General features: G+C 60.3%; 4 protein-coding genes across 7 annotated transcripts; 3 read left to right on the forward strand and 1 right to left on the reverse strand.

The window, feature by feature from the left end:
* Positions 1-6: 6 nt before the first annotated feature.
* Positions 7-5,251, forward strand: RNF166 (ring finger protein 166). 3 transcript variants are annotated; one of them, XM_041484359.1, is made up of 6 exons: positions 7-122; positions 1,379-1,535; positions 2,060-2,172; positions 2,448-2,562; positions 3,262-3,369; positions 4,832-5,251. In XM_041484359.1, the coding sequence occupies exons 3-6, from the start codon at positions 2,075-2,077 to the stop codon at positions 5,138-5,140; spliced, it is 630 nt and encodes a 209-aa protein (XP_041340293.1). In that variant the 5' UTR covers positions 7-122; positions 1,379-1,535; positions 2,060-2,074; the 3' UTR covers positions 5,141-5,251. The 3 variants fall into 3 exon arrangements, with proteins under 3 accessions (XP_041340293.1, XP_041340284.1, XP_041340276.1); XM_041484350.1 differs by lacking the exon at positions 7-122 and adding an exon at positions 143-251; XM_041484342.1 differs by lacking the exon at positions 7-122 and adding an exon at positions 4,044-4,737 and having other exon boundaries at positions 1,403-1,535; positions 4,832-4,971.
* MVD (mevalonate diphosphate decarboxylase) lies at positions 4,736-7,786 on the forward strand. The gene is made up of 4 exons (XM_041483961.1): positions 4,736-4,909; positions 6,743-6,913; positions 7,356-7,426; positions 7,631-7,786. The coding sequence occupies exons 2-4, from the start codon at positions 6,844-6,846 to the stop codon at positions 7,784-7,786; spliced, it is 297 nt and encodes a 98-aa protein (XP_041339895.1). The 5' UTR covers positions 4,736-4,909; positions 6,743-6,843.
* A 509-nt stretch (positions 7,787-8,295) lies between these two features.
* Positions 8,296-11,792, forward strand: LOC121362776 (cytochrome b-245 light chain). Of its 2 annotated transcripts, none has more exons than XM_041484575.1 (7): positions 8,296-8,639; positions 8,680-8,768; positions 9,626-9,695; positions 9,908-9,982; positions 10,156-10,239; positions 10,462-10,543; positions 10,794-11,792. In XM_041484575.1, exons 2-7 carry the CDS (start codon positions 8,711-8,713, stop codon positions 10,971-10,973), a joined length of 549 nt encoding a protein of 182 aa, XP_041340509.1. In that variant the 5' UTR covers positions 8,296-8,639; positions 8,680-8,710; the 3' UTR covers positions 10,974-11,792. The 2 variants fall into 2 exon arrangements, with proteins under 2 accessions (XP_041340509.1, XP_041340518.1); XM_041484584.1 differs by having other exon boundaries at positions 8,296-8,599.
* A 948-nt stretch (positions 11,793-12,740) lies between these two features.
* On the reverse strand, positions 12,741-13,511 carry IL17C (interleukin 17C; the record flags this gene model as incomplete). Its single annotated transcript, XM_041483972.1, has 2 exons — positions 12,741-13,115; positions 13,228-13,511. Coding segments are annotated over 2 exons (534 nt in total), but the record flags the coding sequence as incomplete, so codon positions are not given.
* Positions 13,512-15,279: the final 1,768 nt, after the last annotated feature.

Raw genomic sequence — 15,279 nt, forward strand, 5'->3', positions numbered from 1 at the left:
GGGCCCCCCCGCGCCGCCCCCGGGCCCGGGGCCGCGGCCGAGGCGCTGGAGGCGCAGTTCAGCTGCCCCATCTGCCTCGAGGTTTTCCACCGCGCCGTCGGCATCGCGGGCTGCGGCCACACGTGAGACGGGGCCCGGGCGGGGGCGGCGGGGACCCCCGGGGACCCTCAGGCTGAGCCAGCCCCGGGGACGGGCGGGACGCGGGGCTGGGTGCTGTGCCGGCTCTGGGAGCCTTGCGGGCGCTCTGCCCGGTGAGCCCGGCCGGTACCGGGGCCCCCGGTTCACACCTGGGATGGGTCGGTACCGGGACCCCTCATCCTGGGTCAATCCCGGGACCCTCATCCCGTCCCACCCCGGGATCCCCATCCCACCCTTCCCCTCCCTCAGCTCCCTGACCTGGCCGCTGTCCCCAGGACCCCCCGAGCCCTTCCCGTGTCCCCCCAGCATTTCGGGGACACCCTGATCCCTTTTCCAGCTGATTTTGGGGACTTTCTCCTGCTCTTTTGGGGCTGGGGGCGATTGCTGAGCCCCCCACGATGCCCCCTGCCCATCCCCATCCCCTGGCAGCCTTTGGGGTGCTTCATTCCCTGTTCCTGCTGAGGAGGAGCTCCAGGAATGCCAGGATGATTGGATTTTGGGGACGGGGCTGCTGGGATTCCTTTGCTCCTGGGGCTGTAAGGACCTTGGAATGAGCTGATCCAGGCTCCTGCCTGGCCTGGATACCCAGCACTGCTTTGGGCTGCTTTCAGATCCAGCCTGGAGCAGGGGAACTGTCTGAGCCTGCAGCAGCTCCCTGGGGACTCACCTGCTCCCAGTTCTCCCAGTAAGGATGCTGATCCCTGAGAGGCTGCCTAGAACAGAGGCTGGACAGAGCTAAAGGAATAAAATAGGGATTTTTAAAAAGACCTTTAAAGGATGCACATTGGGCATCCTTGTGAGACCTGAGTCGCAGGTTTTCACACTTTTATAAGGTTTGGTCCATTTCCCTATTGGGGTTCACTGTCCACTCACAGCTCCAGGTGATGCAGTCCCATCCTCCCAGTTTGTTCTCCTCCATTCCCTGTTGTTTGCACTTTTTGGGCCTTTTGGGCCTTTTTGTTGTTTGCACTTTTTGGGCCTGAAGCTGCAGTGATGTCCTTGGTTCTGGGCTGGAAAAGGATTGTTGTGTGTGACTGAGCTGTGAGGAGAGCTGCTGACACTTGATATGTGTTCAGAGTTATGTACCAAAGCAGTCCAGAGTCTGAAAATACAAAAGCTAAAACTGCTAAAAAGCTAAAACCCATCACCCGTGTTTTGGGGCGCTGGGGGTGGCGGGCAGGGGGGTGCCCTGCTGGCATCCTGCTGTGCCCGGGGTGCTCAGGGTCACCTGTGTCCCCAGGTTTTGTGGGGAATGCCTGCAGCCCTGCCTGCAGGTGCCCTCCCCGCTGTGCCCGCTCTGCCGCGTGCCCTTCGACCCCAAGAAGGTGGAGAAGGCTTCCAGCGTGGAGAAGCAGCTCTCGTCCTACAAGGCTCCCTGCAGAGGCTGCAGCAAGAAGGTAAAGCTGTCCCCAGTGTCCCCAGTGTCCCCATCCTCCTCTGGAATGTGTCCAGAGAAGGGAACGCAGCTGGGGAAGGCTCTGGGGGAGGCTGAGCCTGGAGAGAAGGAGGCTCAGCCTGGAGAGAAGGAGGCTGAGCCTGGAGAAAAGGAGGCTGAGCCTGGAGAAAAGGAGGCTCAGCCTGGAGAGAAGGAGGCTCAGCCTGGAGAAAAGGAGGCTCAGCCTGGAGAAAAGGAGGCTCAGCCTGGAGAAAAGGAGGCTCAGGGGGCACCTTCTGGCTCTGCACAGAGGGGACAGCCGGGGGGGTCAGGCTCTGCTCCCAGGGAACGGGGACAGAACCTCTGAGGATCCCTGCAGCCCCAAATCTCCATCCTGCAAGGAGGGATGGGAGGGTGCAGCATTCCCACTGCTGTGGTCGTGGACCAGAGGTGACTCCCACCTCAGCTGAGCAAAGGCAGCTCCTGTGCTGGCTCCTGGCAGGTGTTCCTGCCCCTCCAGGAGCGTTTCTTGTCCTCCTCCTGCAGGTGACCCTGGCCAAAATGCGCTCCCACGTCTCGTCCTGCGCCAAGGTGCAGGAGCAGATGGCCAACTGCCCCAAGTTTGTTCCAGTTGTCCCCACATCCCAGCCTATTCCCAGGTATGCCTGTGCCTCGGGTAGGGGAGCCCTCCTTGCATGCCCTGCCATCCAGGTGTGTGTTGTGCCTGTCCCTGGGAGGAAGAGCAGCGCCTGTTCCCTCCTGGCACTGCCGCTCCGGTTCCGGAGCGTGCGCTGGGATGAGGGATCCACCCAAGCAGGGAGGTGGGCTGGGAGGGGGCTGGGCTGGCTGCTGCTGTCACAGAGCTGTGTGTGTTAGTTTGGGAGGAGTCAGTGCAGCCTCCCCTGAGATCTGAGCTCATCCTTGCTCTCCTCAGCAACATTCCCAACCGCTCCACGTTCGTGTGTCCGTACTGCGGGGCGCGGAACCTGGACCAGCAGGAGCTGGTGAAGCACTGCATGGAGAACCACAGGAACGACCCCAACAAGGTGGTGAGTGCTGCTGGGGGGTGTGGGACAGCTCTGGAGTCCAGCCACGCCCTGCAGCATCCCAGGCCAGCAGCACGGATGTTTGTGGAGGCACAGCTGTGTTCCAGCTGGCTGAAATCCCTTTGGGAGCAGGGGATCTGGCTCTGCTTTGAGCTGCCTCCATCCCCTGTTCCTACAAACCAGGTGGTGCTGGGTTTCCTCTCACTGTCCCCTCTGGGTTGAGCAAGTTGGGGAACTTGGGATCTTCAGCACAGGAAGGACCTGGAGCTGATGGAGCGACTCCAGAGGAGATCACCAAGGGGATCAGAGGGGTGAAGCAGCCATGAGGAGAGGCTGAGAAAACTGGGATTGTTCAGCCTGGGAGAGAGAATCTTCGGGGAGACCTAATTGTGGCCTTCCAGGACCTGCAGGAAAGATGGAGAGAGGCTATTGACAAGGGCCTGGAGGAACAGGATGAGGGGGAATGGATCCAAACTGCCAGAGAATTGTTTGGGTTGAGTATTAGGGAGAAATCCTTCCCTGTGAGGGTGGGCAGGCCCTGGCAAAGGTGCCCAGAGCAGCTGTGGCTGCCCCTGGATCCCTGGCAGTGTCCCAGGCCAGGCTGGATGGAGCTTGGAGCCTGTCAGAGGCGGGGCACACACCACTGAGCTCTCTAGGAGGTCCCTGTGCAGGTGCCACCATCCCGTGTCCCTGTCCCCGCAGGTGTGCCCGGTGTGCTCGGCCATGCCCTGGGGGGATCCCAGCTACAAGAGTGCCAACTTCCTGCAGCACCTGCTCCACAGGCACAAGTTCTCCTACGACACCTTCGTGGTGAGTCTGACCCTGAGCCAAAAAAGGGGGACCCCCCCATCCCATGTTCTGTGCCAGGAGGTGAAACCAGCCCTTCACAGGGCACACGTGTCCCACCCACGAGACCCCACACCCACCAGGGTGTCCTCACACACCAGGAGGAGAGGGGATTGTTCCTGCACTCCACAGAATGGGTTTTTCCATGGAGCTCTTCCCCTGAGGAATTGTAACACAGAAGCCCTTTTCTTGGAGGCTTTGGGAGCAGGGGGTGGGACCAGGGTTTGGGGGGGTGTGGTTGCTGCACGTGGGGGGTCCCTGACCCCTCCTGTGTGGGGGGCACTGATGGCTCAGCCTTGGCCTCAGGGGAGCCTCTGTTCCCATCCTGCTTTCGTTGGAGAGATGTCAGGGAAAAGAACCTCCAGGCATTTTCAGAGGAATATCCCAACCCAGAGCTCTGCAAAAAACCCCTGGCCTTGCTAAAAAGCTTCACCCTTTGGCCTCAGCTTGTGTGGGCAGGCTCCCTCCCTCCTGGCAGCTGTGAGATCCCAGCAGGAGAGGGATGTGGGCACAGAGGACACCGGGAAGAGCGCGGGTGCCACTCCTGGCATCCGTGTGGCACGGGAGCGGGCAGGGCTCCGTGGCACAGCGTGCCCTGGCTGTGCCAGCTCTGCTGAGCTGCCCTCTTTGGCTTTCAGGATTACAACATCGACGAGGAGGCAGCGTTGCAGGCGGCCCTGGCTCTGTCCCTCTCTGAGAACTGAGGCTGATCCCTCTCCCTGCCCTGGCTCCTTCTGCACACTCCAGGAACCCTCTGGAGCCCCTCTGCTGCCTCTGTTCCCACTGCAATTCCCACCTTGTTTAAGAAGGTGGAGCCTCTTCGGTTGTCACAGTGAGCGAGCAGAGAGCTCTGGAGCAGGGCTGGGATCAATCCTTGGATTGGCATTTAATATCCGTGCTGGGAGCATAGCCCCGTGTCCAGATCTATTTATTGTTAGATGCTTTTTGGCACACTCCTCCCTGCTCTCTGTTGCAGCAGAATAGGTACCTGAAACTGATAGACTGGATGCCAAACACCCTCATTTGGGACTGGAATCAGCCACATCCTTTTAAAAAGGAGGAAGGCAGCACGGAGCATCTTTTTTTAAACTCTCCAAGGATTTTTCTAGAGATGTCAGGCTGTCCTGAGCCCCGTGCTGGAGGCTGGAGCTGCCTCCTTCACCTGAATCCCAGGATGAGACTGAAGAGTGGTTCAGAGGAGCCCTGGAGGATGGCATCCAGCATCCAGGGAGACCTCCCCTTCCTCGTTTTGTACCAGCTCTTGGGACACCAAATCCTTGCCTTTTTCTACACGGAGCGGCGCGAAGCCTTTTCCACGTTTTCTAGAGCGGGGTCAGAAGCTGCTCCCCTTCACTCTGCAATATCTGCCACCTGGGACAAGAGTATTTTTATGGAACATTATTAAGAAAGTTTATTTTTTACACAGATAACCCAAGCAAATGAACACGTGGATTGGGAATGGAGCGGGAGGCAGGAGCTGGATCCCGGAGCGGGTCGGACTCAGGTGGGGGGAAGTGCAGGGATCTTTCTGGGCCATCCTGGATATTTCTGGGCCTTTCCCTTCCCTCAGCAGAATTGTGAGGGACCAGGCAGGATGGTTGGGTTGGATCCAGGTGCTGGTTGCCCGTGGAATGGCTGTCCATGCAGGATCCCAGCCCCGAGCTCCCGATCCCCCCAGAAATCAGGGACTGCATCTCCCTGTGGTGATCCCTCCCTGGGAATGGGGCACTGCTGATCTGGGGTGCTCCACAGCATCCTGGTGACCCCTTCCCCCTGCCCCTTCCTCTCAGCCCTGCCTGCTGCTGCTGGAGTTGGCTCTGGAGGGCTGGGAGAGGCTGGGAGGGAGATGGCAGCAGCCACGGTCTGCTGATCTGGGGTGCTCCACAGCATCCTGGTGACCCCTTCCCCCTGCCCCTTCCTCTCAGCCCTGCCTGCTCTGGAGGGCTGGGAGATGGCAGCAGCCACGGGGCGAGCCCTGAGGGAGGGGGTGATTCCCTGCAGGATTTGCAGGGAAAGGTGGGAGAGGCCCCCTCTGCATCTCCCTGCTCAGAGAATTCCTGAGCTTTATCCAAAACCTGGCTCCAGCTCTGCTCTAGCAATACTGCCTGGGGTTTGTTTTGGTTTTCACAGCATGGGTGATTTTGGGATCTGCAGCCGTGCAGGGAGCCCTGAGCTCCCCTGGCAGGGCAGGGAAGAGGGATGGGACCTTCTCTGCCCAGCATTGCTGGCTCCTGCGGGTGTTCCTGTGGGATGGAGAGCACTGGCACCTTCCAGGAGGGACCCAGGAGCATTTCCCTGTCCTGTGCTCAGCTGGGACCCTCAGCAGCACCGTTAACCTCGGGCTCCTTCCCTCTCTCCTCCTTTTCCTTCTCCTTTTTGCCCCACAGAGACAGAGCGGGGGCAGCAAGAGCTGCTTTTGTAAAGCACTTTAAGGCCCTGGGTGTGAGGGGCCACACCAGGCTGTGCCAGGGGTCCTCCCTGTGCCCGGGATCCCTCCGTGCCATGGATCCTCCCTGTTCCAGGGATCTTCCCTGTGCCAGGGATCCTCCCTGTGCCATGGATCTTCCCTGTGCTCAGGATCCCTCCGTGCCAGGGATCCTCCCTGTACCCGGGATCCCTCCGTGCCCGGGATCCCTCCGTGCCAGGGATCCTCCCTGTTCCATGGATCCTCCCTGTTCCATGGATCCTCCCTGTGCCCGGGATCCCTCCGTGCCGTGGATCCATGGATCCCACTGGCCGTGCCCACCAGTGCATCACCCACCAGTTTTTTGCATAATTAGAACTTTTAACGAGCCGTCCTGTTTTTTGAAGAGGAATTAACTCGATGACGTATTTGTAGCAAACCATTTTTCTCAATAAAGGCAGTTTCATCCACGCGTGGCCTCTGTGGGGGGAAGCACTGCAGGGATACTGGGAGCACTGGGATGCTGGGGCACTGGGATGCTGGGGCACTGGGATACAGTGGCCCTGAAGGCTGTGGAGCACTCCGGGGGTACTGGGGACATTTGGGGCACTGGGAATATTTGGATATTTGGGGTGTGGAGGTGACCAGGAGTGCGGGAGCACTGGAGCTGTACTGGGGACACTGGGTAGCAGTGGGCTGCTGGGGCCTGAGCGGTGCGGGGAGCACTGGGAGCCGTACCGAGAGCAGAACCGGGCGGGTGTCTGGAGCAGAACCGGGAGTGGTACCGGGAGCACCAGGACGGTACCGGAGGCACCGGGAGCATCTGCGCATGCGCAGGTATTGCCCAATTCAAAAATGGCGCCCCGCAGGCCCGGCCCAGCGCGCTCAGGGGGCGGGGCCGCCCGTGGTCCGATCGCTGCCATTGGCTGTTAGGAACCGTGTGCTGCGGTCTTGACCAATGGCGAGGCGGGACCGGCCGCAGGCCACGGTCACGTGCATGGCGCGGGGGCGGGGCCTGAGTGCTGCCGGCAGCGATGGCGGCGGAGCGCGCGCTGGCCATGGCGACCTGCACGGCCCCCGTGAACATCGCCGTGATCAAGTACTGTGAGTGCCGGGGACACGGCCCGGCGGGCCGGGCACCTCCGGGGCTCGGGCTGGGCTTGGTGTGTCGTGTGTGCCGGGCCGGGCTGTGCTGCACCGTGTCCCTGCTTGCCGTGCCCTGCCAAGCGCTGTTATGCCATGCTTTGCTCTGTGTGCATTCCGAACTGTTCCATGCCTCTCCTAGCCATGCCATGCCATTCCTGGCTGTGCCATGCCATTCCAAGCTGTACCATGCCATTCCTGGCTGTGCCATGCCATTCCAAGCTGTGCCGTGCCATTTCTAGCCGTGCCATTCTAAGCCATGCTAGGCGCTGTCATGCCACGCTTTGCTGGTGCTGTCAAACTCATGCCGTTCTTAGCCATGCCATGCCATTCCTAGCCTTGCTATGCTCTTCCATGCCATTCCATGCCATTCCAAGCCGTGCCATGCCGTGCTCTCTTGCAGGGGGCAAGCGAGACACCGACCTCATCCTGCCCATCAACTCCTCCCTGAGCGTGACGCTGCACCAGGACCAGGTGGGTCAGCATCAGGACCAGGATCAGGTTTAGGACCAGGACCAGGTTTAGGACCAGGACCAGGACCAGGTTTAGGACCAGGACCAGGTTTAGGATCAGGACCAGGACCAAGTTTAGGACCAGGACCAGGGCCAGGTTTAGGACCAGGACCAGGTTTAGGATCAGCCCCCAGGGGTGCTGAGCCCCCTCCCTCTCTCCCCACAGCTCAAGACCACCACGACGGCGGCCGCCAGCCGGGATTTCACGGAGGACCGGCTGTGGCTCAACGGGAAGGAGGCGGACGTGGGGCACCCGCGGGTCCAGGCCTGTCTGCGAGAGGGTGAGTGTCCCCTGCCCGGGGGTGTCCCTGCTGTCCCCTGACCCCACTGTCCCCGCTGTCCCTGACCCTACTGTCCTTGACCCCACTGTCCCCGCTGTCCCTGCTGTCCCTATCCCCAATGTTCCTGACCCTGCTGTCCCCTGTCCCTGCTGTCCCTGTCCCCGCTGTCCCTGCTGTCCCTGTGCCCAGTGTCCCTGTCCCTGCTTTCCCCACCATGCCTGACCCCACTGTCCCCACTATCCCTGTCCCCGCTGTCCCTGTGCCCAGTGTCCCTGTCCCTGCTGTCCCCACCGCTGCTGGCACGGATCCTGTGCCCATCCCTCCGCTGTCCCCGCTGCTGGCGCGGGTCCTGTCCCCTCGCATGGCCCCTCTTGTCCCGGGCTGGCCCTGTCCCTCCGCGCCATCCCTGTCACCGCCGTGTCCCGTGACCCCGGTGTGGCCCCGGGCCGGTGCCGTGTCCCCGCGGGGGCGTGGCCTGTGGGGAAGGGGGCGTGGCTAACACGAACGGGTGTGGTGTATTAGAGGGGGTGTGGTCAGCGCGAAGGAGGCGTGGTCTGTGCTGGTAACGCCCCACCCGCTTTCCGGGTCGGGACCGGCCGAGCGGAGCGGAACCGGGACAGCCGGGCCGGGCCCACCGGGAGCAGCCGAGCTTCAGCTGGCAGAACGAAGCAGAACGGGCCGAACCGGGCCGAGCAGAACCCTACCGGGCTGAGCCGAGCTGAGCCGAATGCGACCGGGCTGAGCCGAACCGGACCGGGCCGGGAGTAGCCGAAGGCGCTCGGGCCGAGCCGAGCGGAGCCGGGGGCAGCCGAAGGCGCTCGGGCCGAGCCGAGCGGAGCCGGGAGCAGCCGAAGGCGCTCGGGCCGAGCCGAGCGAAGCCGGGGGCAGCCGAAGGCGCTCGGGCCGAGCCGAGCGGAGCCGGGAGCAGCCGAAGGCGCTCGGGCCGGCCGGTTGCGGCGCGGGCCATGGGGCAGATCGAGTGGGCCATGTGGGCGAACGAGCAGGCGCTCGCCGCCGGGCTCAGTGAGTGCGGGGCTGGGGCTTTGGGGCACCCGGGCACTCCGCAAAGTCCCCGCGCTCTGGAGGGAGTGAGCGCCCCGCGGGCTGGGCATGCCGAGCCCCGGCCGATGGGACTGGGGGGTCGCGGCCCCGCCGGGCTGAGGGTGCGGGCGGGGCACGGCCGGGAAGTCGCGGCCCGGCGGGGCTGGAGCCTTCGCTTCCTCCTTTTCTCTTCCTCCTCTGCCCTCTCTCCCTCGGTTCCCTCCTCTCTCTTCCTCTTCCTCCGGCCGCGAGGCCAAAGAGCTCCCGCAGGGCCCCGCAGTTGCCGATCGCCCCGTGGGGGGCCTGGGCCGGGGACCCCCGGGGACCCCCCCGAGCCCGGGGTCCCCTGTGTCCCCTGTGTCCCCAGGGCCAGAACCCCGCTTGGGGTTGCGGGGGGCTGGGTCCTGGGTTTGGGGGGGCAAATCCTGAGCTCGGGGCTGTGTCTGCGGTTTTGGGAGCTGCACCCCAGGCTGGGGGCTGTGTCCAGGGTTTGGGGGGTGTATCCCGGGTTTGGGGGGTTGTATCCCGGGTTGGGGGTATTATCCCGGGTTGGGGGCTATATCCTGGTTTTGGGGGGTTGTATCCTGTGTTTGGGGGGTTGTGTCGTGCGTTTGGGGGGTGTATCCCTTTTGTGTGTTGTATCCCGGGTTGGGGGTTATACCCCGGTTTGTGGGGGATGTATCCCGGGTTTGGGGGGTGTATACCTGTTTGGGGGTTGTACCCATTTTGTGTGTTGTATCCCGGGTTGGGGGTTATACCCCGGTTTGTGGGGGGTGTATCCCGGGTTGGGGTCGGTATCCCGGCCCGGTGTGACCGCTCCATCCCGGCTGTTCCCGCAGTCCTGCTGACGGGCGGGATCGTGGCCGTGGCGGGGCAGTTCAAGGGCTGGTACTTCGCGGCGTATTCCATGTATCCTTCCCGACAGCATTCCCGGGGCTGGGCTGCGGGAAAACCCTGTCCCGATCGGGCTGGGAGGCATGACCGGGGAGGGGTCACATCCTTATCCCCCCACCCTGCTCCAGCTGTGCGTTCCCTGCCCCGCACAGCCCTTTTTTTGGGATGCGGGTCGTTCCTTGGGGCCGTTCCCGGTCCCATCCTGCCTTTCCTTGACGTCCCGGCAGTGCGGCAGGTGTCCTGGTCTGCCTGCTCGAGTATCCCAGGAGCAAACGGAAAAAGGGCTCCACCATGGAGAGGTGGTGAGTGCTGTGTCCCCCCCGCAGCCCTGGGGGTCCTGGTGCCCCCGAACACAGGGAGGTGGGAGCAGAGCTGGATCCCACGGGTGCGTTCCTCGGGGTGATCCTTGCAGAGGAGGCTGGCTGTCCCCTGAGGGTGGGGACACCCCCAGTGACCCCCTGCTGTCACCCTGCAGCGGCCAGAAGTACCTGACAGCTGTGGTGAAGCTCCTGGGGCCCCTCACCAGGAATTATTACATCCGAGCCGTTCTCCACGCTGCGTGAGTGGGGTGCAGGGTTGGGGCTGGGGCTGGGATCCCCCGAGTGGGGTGCAGGGCTGGGGCTGGGACCCCTGAGTGGGGTGCAGGGTCGGGACTGGGGCTGGGACCCCCGAGTGGGGTGCAGGGTTGGGGCTGGGGCTGGGATCCCCCCGAGTGGGGTGCAGGGTTGGGGCTGGGGCTGGACCCCCCTGGCTCCCTCTGAACACCAAATCTCTGTCACAGCCTGGCTGTCCCTGCTGGATTCCTCCTCTCCACCATCCTGGGCACCGTCTGCCTGGGCATTGCCAGTGGCATCTACCTGCTGGTGAGTGCAGGGGGGCTTTGGGGGTTTTGGGGCGCTGGGAGGGGGAAGCCACCCCTGAACCCACGCACCAGTGCTTCCATATGAATTCCAGAAGCATTCCCAGACGGGGCTGCAGGAACAGCTTGTCCTGATCAGGGTGTGCAGGGGTCACATCCTCCTCCCCCCACTCCGGTCCCCCTGTGCTTTCCCTGCCCCCAGCAGCCCCTTTTTGGGGTGGGGCTTGTTCCTTGGCACTGTCCCGATCCCACAGGCTGCAGTTCGAGGGGAGGAGTGGAGACCCATCGAGCAGAAGCCCCGGGAGCGGCCACAAGTGGGGGGCACCATCAAGCAGCCCCCCAGCAACCCCCCGCCCCGGCCCCCCCCCGACGCCCGCAAGAAGCAGCCGGAGGTGGGGGGGCAGGTGAACCCCATCCCCGTGGAGGTGGAATAATGGGGGATCCTCCTGCCCTGCTCCTGCTCCTGCTTCTCAGCCACTCCTGGGTCTGCTGCAGCCATCGGGCTCCTGGGGGTCCCCAGAAGCCCGGGGGTGCTGAGCTGCTTGCTGTGGGTCCCCAGCTCCTGGTGATGCTCAGATCCCTGGGATCATCAGTTCCCCTGGGCTCCCCAAGGGATTCCCAAATCCCCAGTGATGCTCTGGGGTCCCCAGCTCTCCTGGGGATCCCCAAATCCCCTATGATGCTCAGCTCCTTGTAGGATTTCCATCTCCATGTAGGATCTCCATCTCCTGGGGATCCCCAAATCCCCTAAGATGCTCAGCTCCCAAATTTGCAGCGATGTGATGTTCCCTGTGGGGTTTCCAGCCCTCAGGGACTTCCCAACTTCTGGAGAGTCTCAAATCCCTGGGGCTGCTCAACTCCCTATGGGGTCTCCAGCTCCCAGGAGCTCCCCAGCTGCTGGACCTCCCCAAATCCCCAAGAATGTTCAGCTTTCTGTGGGGTCTGCAGCCCCCAAGGCCTTCCCAGCTCCTAAGGATCCCCCAAATCCTTGGGGATTCTCAGCTCCCTGTGAGTCTCCTGCTTCCAGGGGCTTCTCAACTCCTGGGAAATCCCAAATCCCTGGGCATGCTCAGCTCCCTGAGGGTCCCAGCTCTCCAAGCACCCCCCAGTTCCCTGGGGGATCCCCAAATCCCTGTGGAACTCCATCTCTCAGGGAATCCCCAGCTCCCAGGGGGATCAGGCAGCTCTGCTCCCGCTCTCCCTGGTTTTTGTCATTTTTGCAGTTGCTGTTGCAATAAAAAGTGGGAAAGGCACCAGCTGCCCCTGCCTCCTGCTCCAGGGGGAATCTTCCCAGTCCTGGGGGGCTGGGACAGGACTGGGGAGGTGTTTTGGGGACAATCAGTGCAGTTTTGGGCAAATCCAGGATGCGGATGTGCAGAGTGTGGTCATGGCAGGGTCCTCTCCTTGTGGAGCCAGCAGTGGGGAGGAACTGGGAGGAACTGGGAGGGCCCCACACTGGAGCTGCACAGCGAGTCCCAAAGGAGCCCCCAAAACCTGGGATAACCCCCAGCAGGGAATGTGGGGAGCATTTCCCTTCCCAGTCCCACTGGTGGCTGCTGCAAGTTCCCCGGTGTGCTGTGGGTGCCAAATCCTCGATCCCACTGGGATCAGCAGCTGCTCCAGGCCCCCTCTGCCCCCTCCCCACACAGACCCTGCCCCCTGAGGGGCTGCAGGTGGCCCAGGGTCCCCCGAGGTGCTGCCAGCACAGGTGGAGTGGCCCTGGCAGGTGGCACCGGCTCCGTGGGATGTGGTGCCCGGGGGCAGAGCCATGGGAAAGGTGTGGGTGTCGGGGTGCCAGGGCTGGGTCCCCCCCGGGCTGGGGGTGTGGGGCACCCCCGTGCCCTGCTGCCCTCCCCAGCACCTCCCAGTTCATCGTGCCCTGCTGCACTGGTGCTCTGCCCACCGTGCAGGGGCTCAGGGGTGTCCCACAGCTGGCACTGCCCGTGGATGTGCCTCTGTCCCTGTGCCCCAATTCCCCACATCCCAACGCCCTGGCTGGGAACAGAGCGAGGGCTGTGCCAGGAGTTGTTGGCTTTTATTTGCAGCATTAAATAGCACTAGGCAGGAGACAATAAATACCTTTTTGGGGGAATAAATAACCAGCGAGTGCAGCACTCACAGGGTCTGGCCGTGGGGCGATGCTGGCCCTGCAGTCACAGCCGTGGCTGGGGCGGCGGGGGGGGGTCAGCAATAAATAGAGGGTACAAAAAGCCCCCCGGCAGCAAGGCTTATAAATAACTCATAAATAACCAGGGAGGGGACGCCCCGGCGGGGTCGGGTGCTCTAAAACAAGCACGGGCGGGGTGGCACGGTGCCCGGGGCGGGCTCAGCGCGCCGTGCGGGGCAGGACGCAGGTGCAGCCCACGGGCACTCGGATGTAATCCACCTCCAGCGCCACCAGCCCCGGCGCCGCGGGCCGCGGGCACGGCTTGCGCCGCAGCACCAGCATGGTCTGCTGGATGGTCACCGAGTTGAGCGACGTGGTCTCCCGGCCGGTTTTCACATCCACGCAGCCGCTGCACAGGCACTCGGCGAAGGCCAGCTTGCGCGGGTAGCGGTTCTCGTCCTCGTCGATGCTGCGGGGACACGGCGACACCTTTCCCTTGTGCCAGCGGCTCTCGGCGGCCGGGCTGGCCCAGGGGCGAGGTGGGGAGGGGATGCTCGGTGCGGGGCTGCGGGGGCACTCACCGGTAGCGCCACGGCGAGATGGAGCGCTCGTGGGGCTCGCCGCGGAGCCCGGCGCGCAGCGGCAGCGCGGGGCAGGCGGGCGGGAGCTGCCGCCGCCGCCGGGCCCCGCCGGGCTCGGGCCGCTCCAGCCGCTCCAGCCGCGGCAGCAGCTGCACCGAGACGTGCCGGGCCCAGCGCAGGCGGCGGCCCAGCAGCGGGGCGGGAGCCTCGTCCCCCAGCTCGGCCCCGCTGTAGCAGCGCACGGCAGAGTGGCCGGAGCCGCCCCCGGCGCGCCGCAGCGGGGACAGGCACACACGGGACAGTGACAGTGACACCGAGGGGACAGGCACACACAGCACAGCGTCAGGGACACCGCGGGGACAGGCACACACAGGAGAGTGACAGGGACACCGAGGGGACAGGCACACACAGCACAGCATCAGGGACACCGCGGGGACAGGCACACACAGGAGAGTGACAGGGACACCGAGGGGACAGGCACACACAGCACAGCGTCAGGGACACCACGGGGACAGGCACACACGGGACAGTGACAGTGACACCGAGGGGACAGGCACACACAGTACAGTGACAGTGACAGTGACACCACAGGGACAGGCACACACGGCACAGTGACAGTGACACCGAGGGGACAGGCAATGTGCGTGTGCAGCCACACGGCCCCGGGCCTGGCCAGCGGTGTGTCTGTAGCTACCACCCGTCCATCATCCATCTCTCAGCCATTATTAGCCATTATTAGCCATTATTAGCCATTATTAGCTGTCCATTAGCTATTTCTCTATTTCTCTACGTCTCTCTGAATGTATAATCTCCACATCTATATGGCTCTCCAGGTCTGTAGAGCAGCTACACATTTTTATCTGTACCTAGAGATCTCTGCAGCTCTGTCTCTGCGCGTCCCTATCTACATATTTATATATCTGTATCTCTCTTTATCTGTCTATATCAGTCTATCTAGCTGTTTATATCTAGCTAGCTATATATCAGTATATCAATATAGCCAGCTATTTCTATCTAGATCTATCTGTATTTGGATCTATCTATATTTATATCTCTCTATATATATCAATTTATCAATGTAACTAGCTGTGCATATATGTCTATCTATATCTAGCTGTATCTATTTCTATCTCTATCTATCTATATTTTTATCTATCTGTATATATATCTATTTATATCTATACCTATGTCTCTATCCATTTCTATATTTATCTAGATCTATCTATATTTATATCTCTCTATATCAATATATCAATATAACTAGATATGTAAATATTTCTATCTATATCTATCTATCTCTATCTCTATCTATCTATCTATCTATCTATCTATCTATCTATCTATTTTTATCTGTCTATATATATTTTTATATCTATACCTATGTCTCTATCCATTTCTATATTTATCTAGATCTATATCTCTCTATATCAATATATCAATATAACTAGATATGTAAATATTTCTATCTATATCTATCCCTATGTCTATCTATCTCTATTTCTATCTATCTATCTATCTATCTATCTATCTATCTATCTATCTATTTTTATCTGTCTATATATATATTTATATCTATACCTATGTCTCTATCCATTTCTATATTTATCTAGATCTATCTATATTTATATCTCTCTATATCAATATATCAATATAACTAGCTATGCAAATATTTCTATCTATCTATATCTATTTCCATCTATCTATATCTCTATTTTTATCTGTATCTGTATATATATCTATTTATATCTATACCTATCTCTCTATCCATTTCTATCTGTATCTATCTACATTTATCTATATTTATATATGTGTCCCATCCCTAAAAAATTAGCACACCCACATGCATACGTGCTTGGATGCACTCAGTATTCACACTCACATACACAGCAACACCTGCAGGTATAAACACACACACACACACAAATATATATATATATATTATATAAATACATTAAAATAAATATAAATATAAAACTATAAATACACACACAAATATATATATTGAATTTTTATATATATCTATATAATATATAAAAATATATTTATATATTT

This window comes from Pyrgilauda ruficollis, unplaced genomic scaffold (assembly GCF_017590135.1).
Source record: "Pyrgilauda ruficollis isolate IOZ18807 unplaced genomic scaffold, ASM1759013v1 scaffold117, whole genome shotgun sequence".
Taxonomy (NCBI): Eukaryota; Metazoa; Chordata; class Aves; order Passeriformes; family Passeridae; genus Pyrgilauda; species Pyrgilauda ruficollis.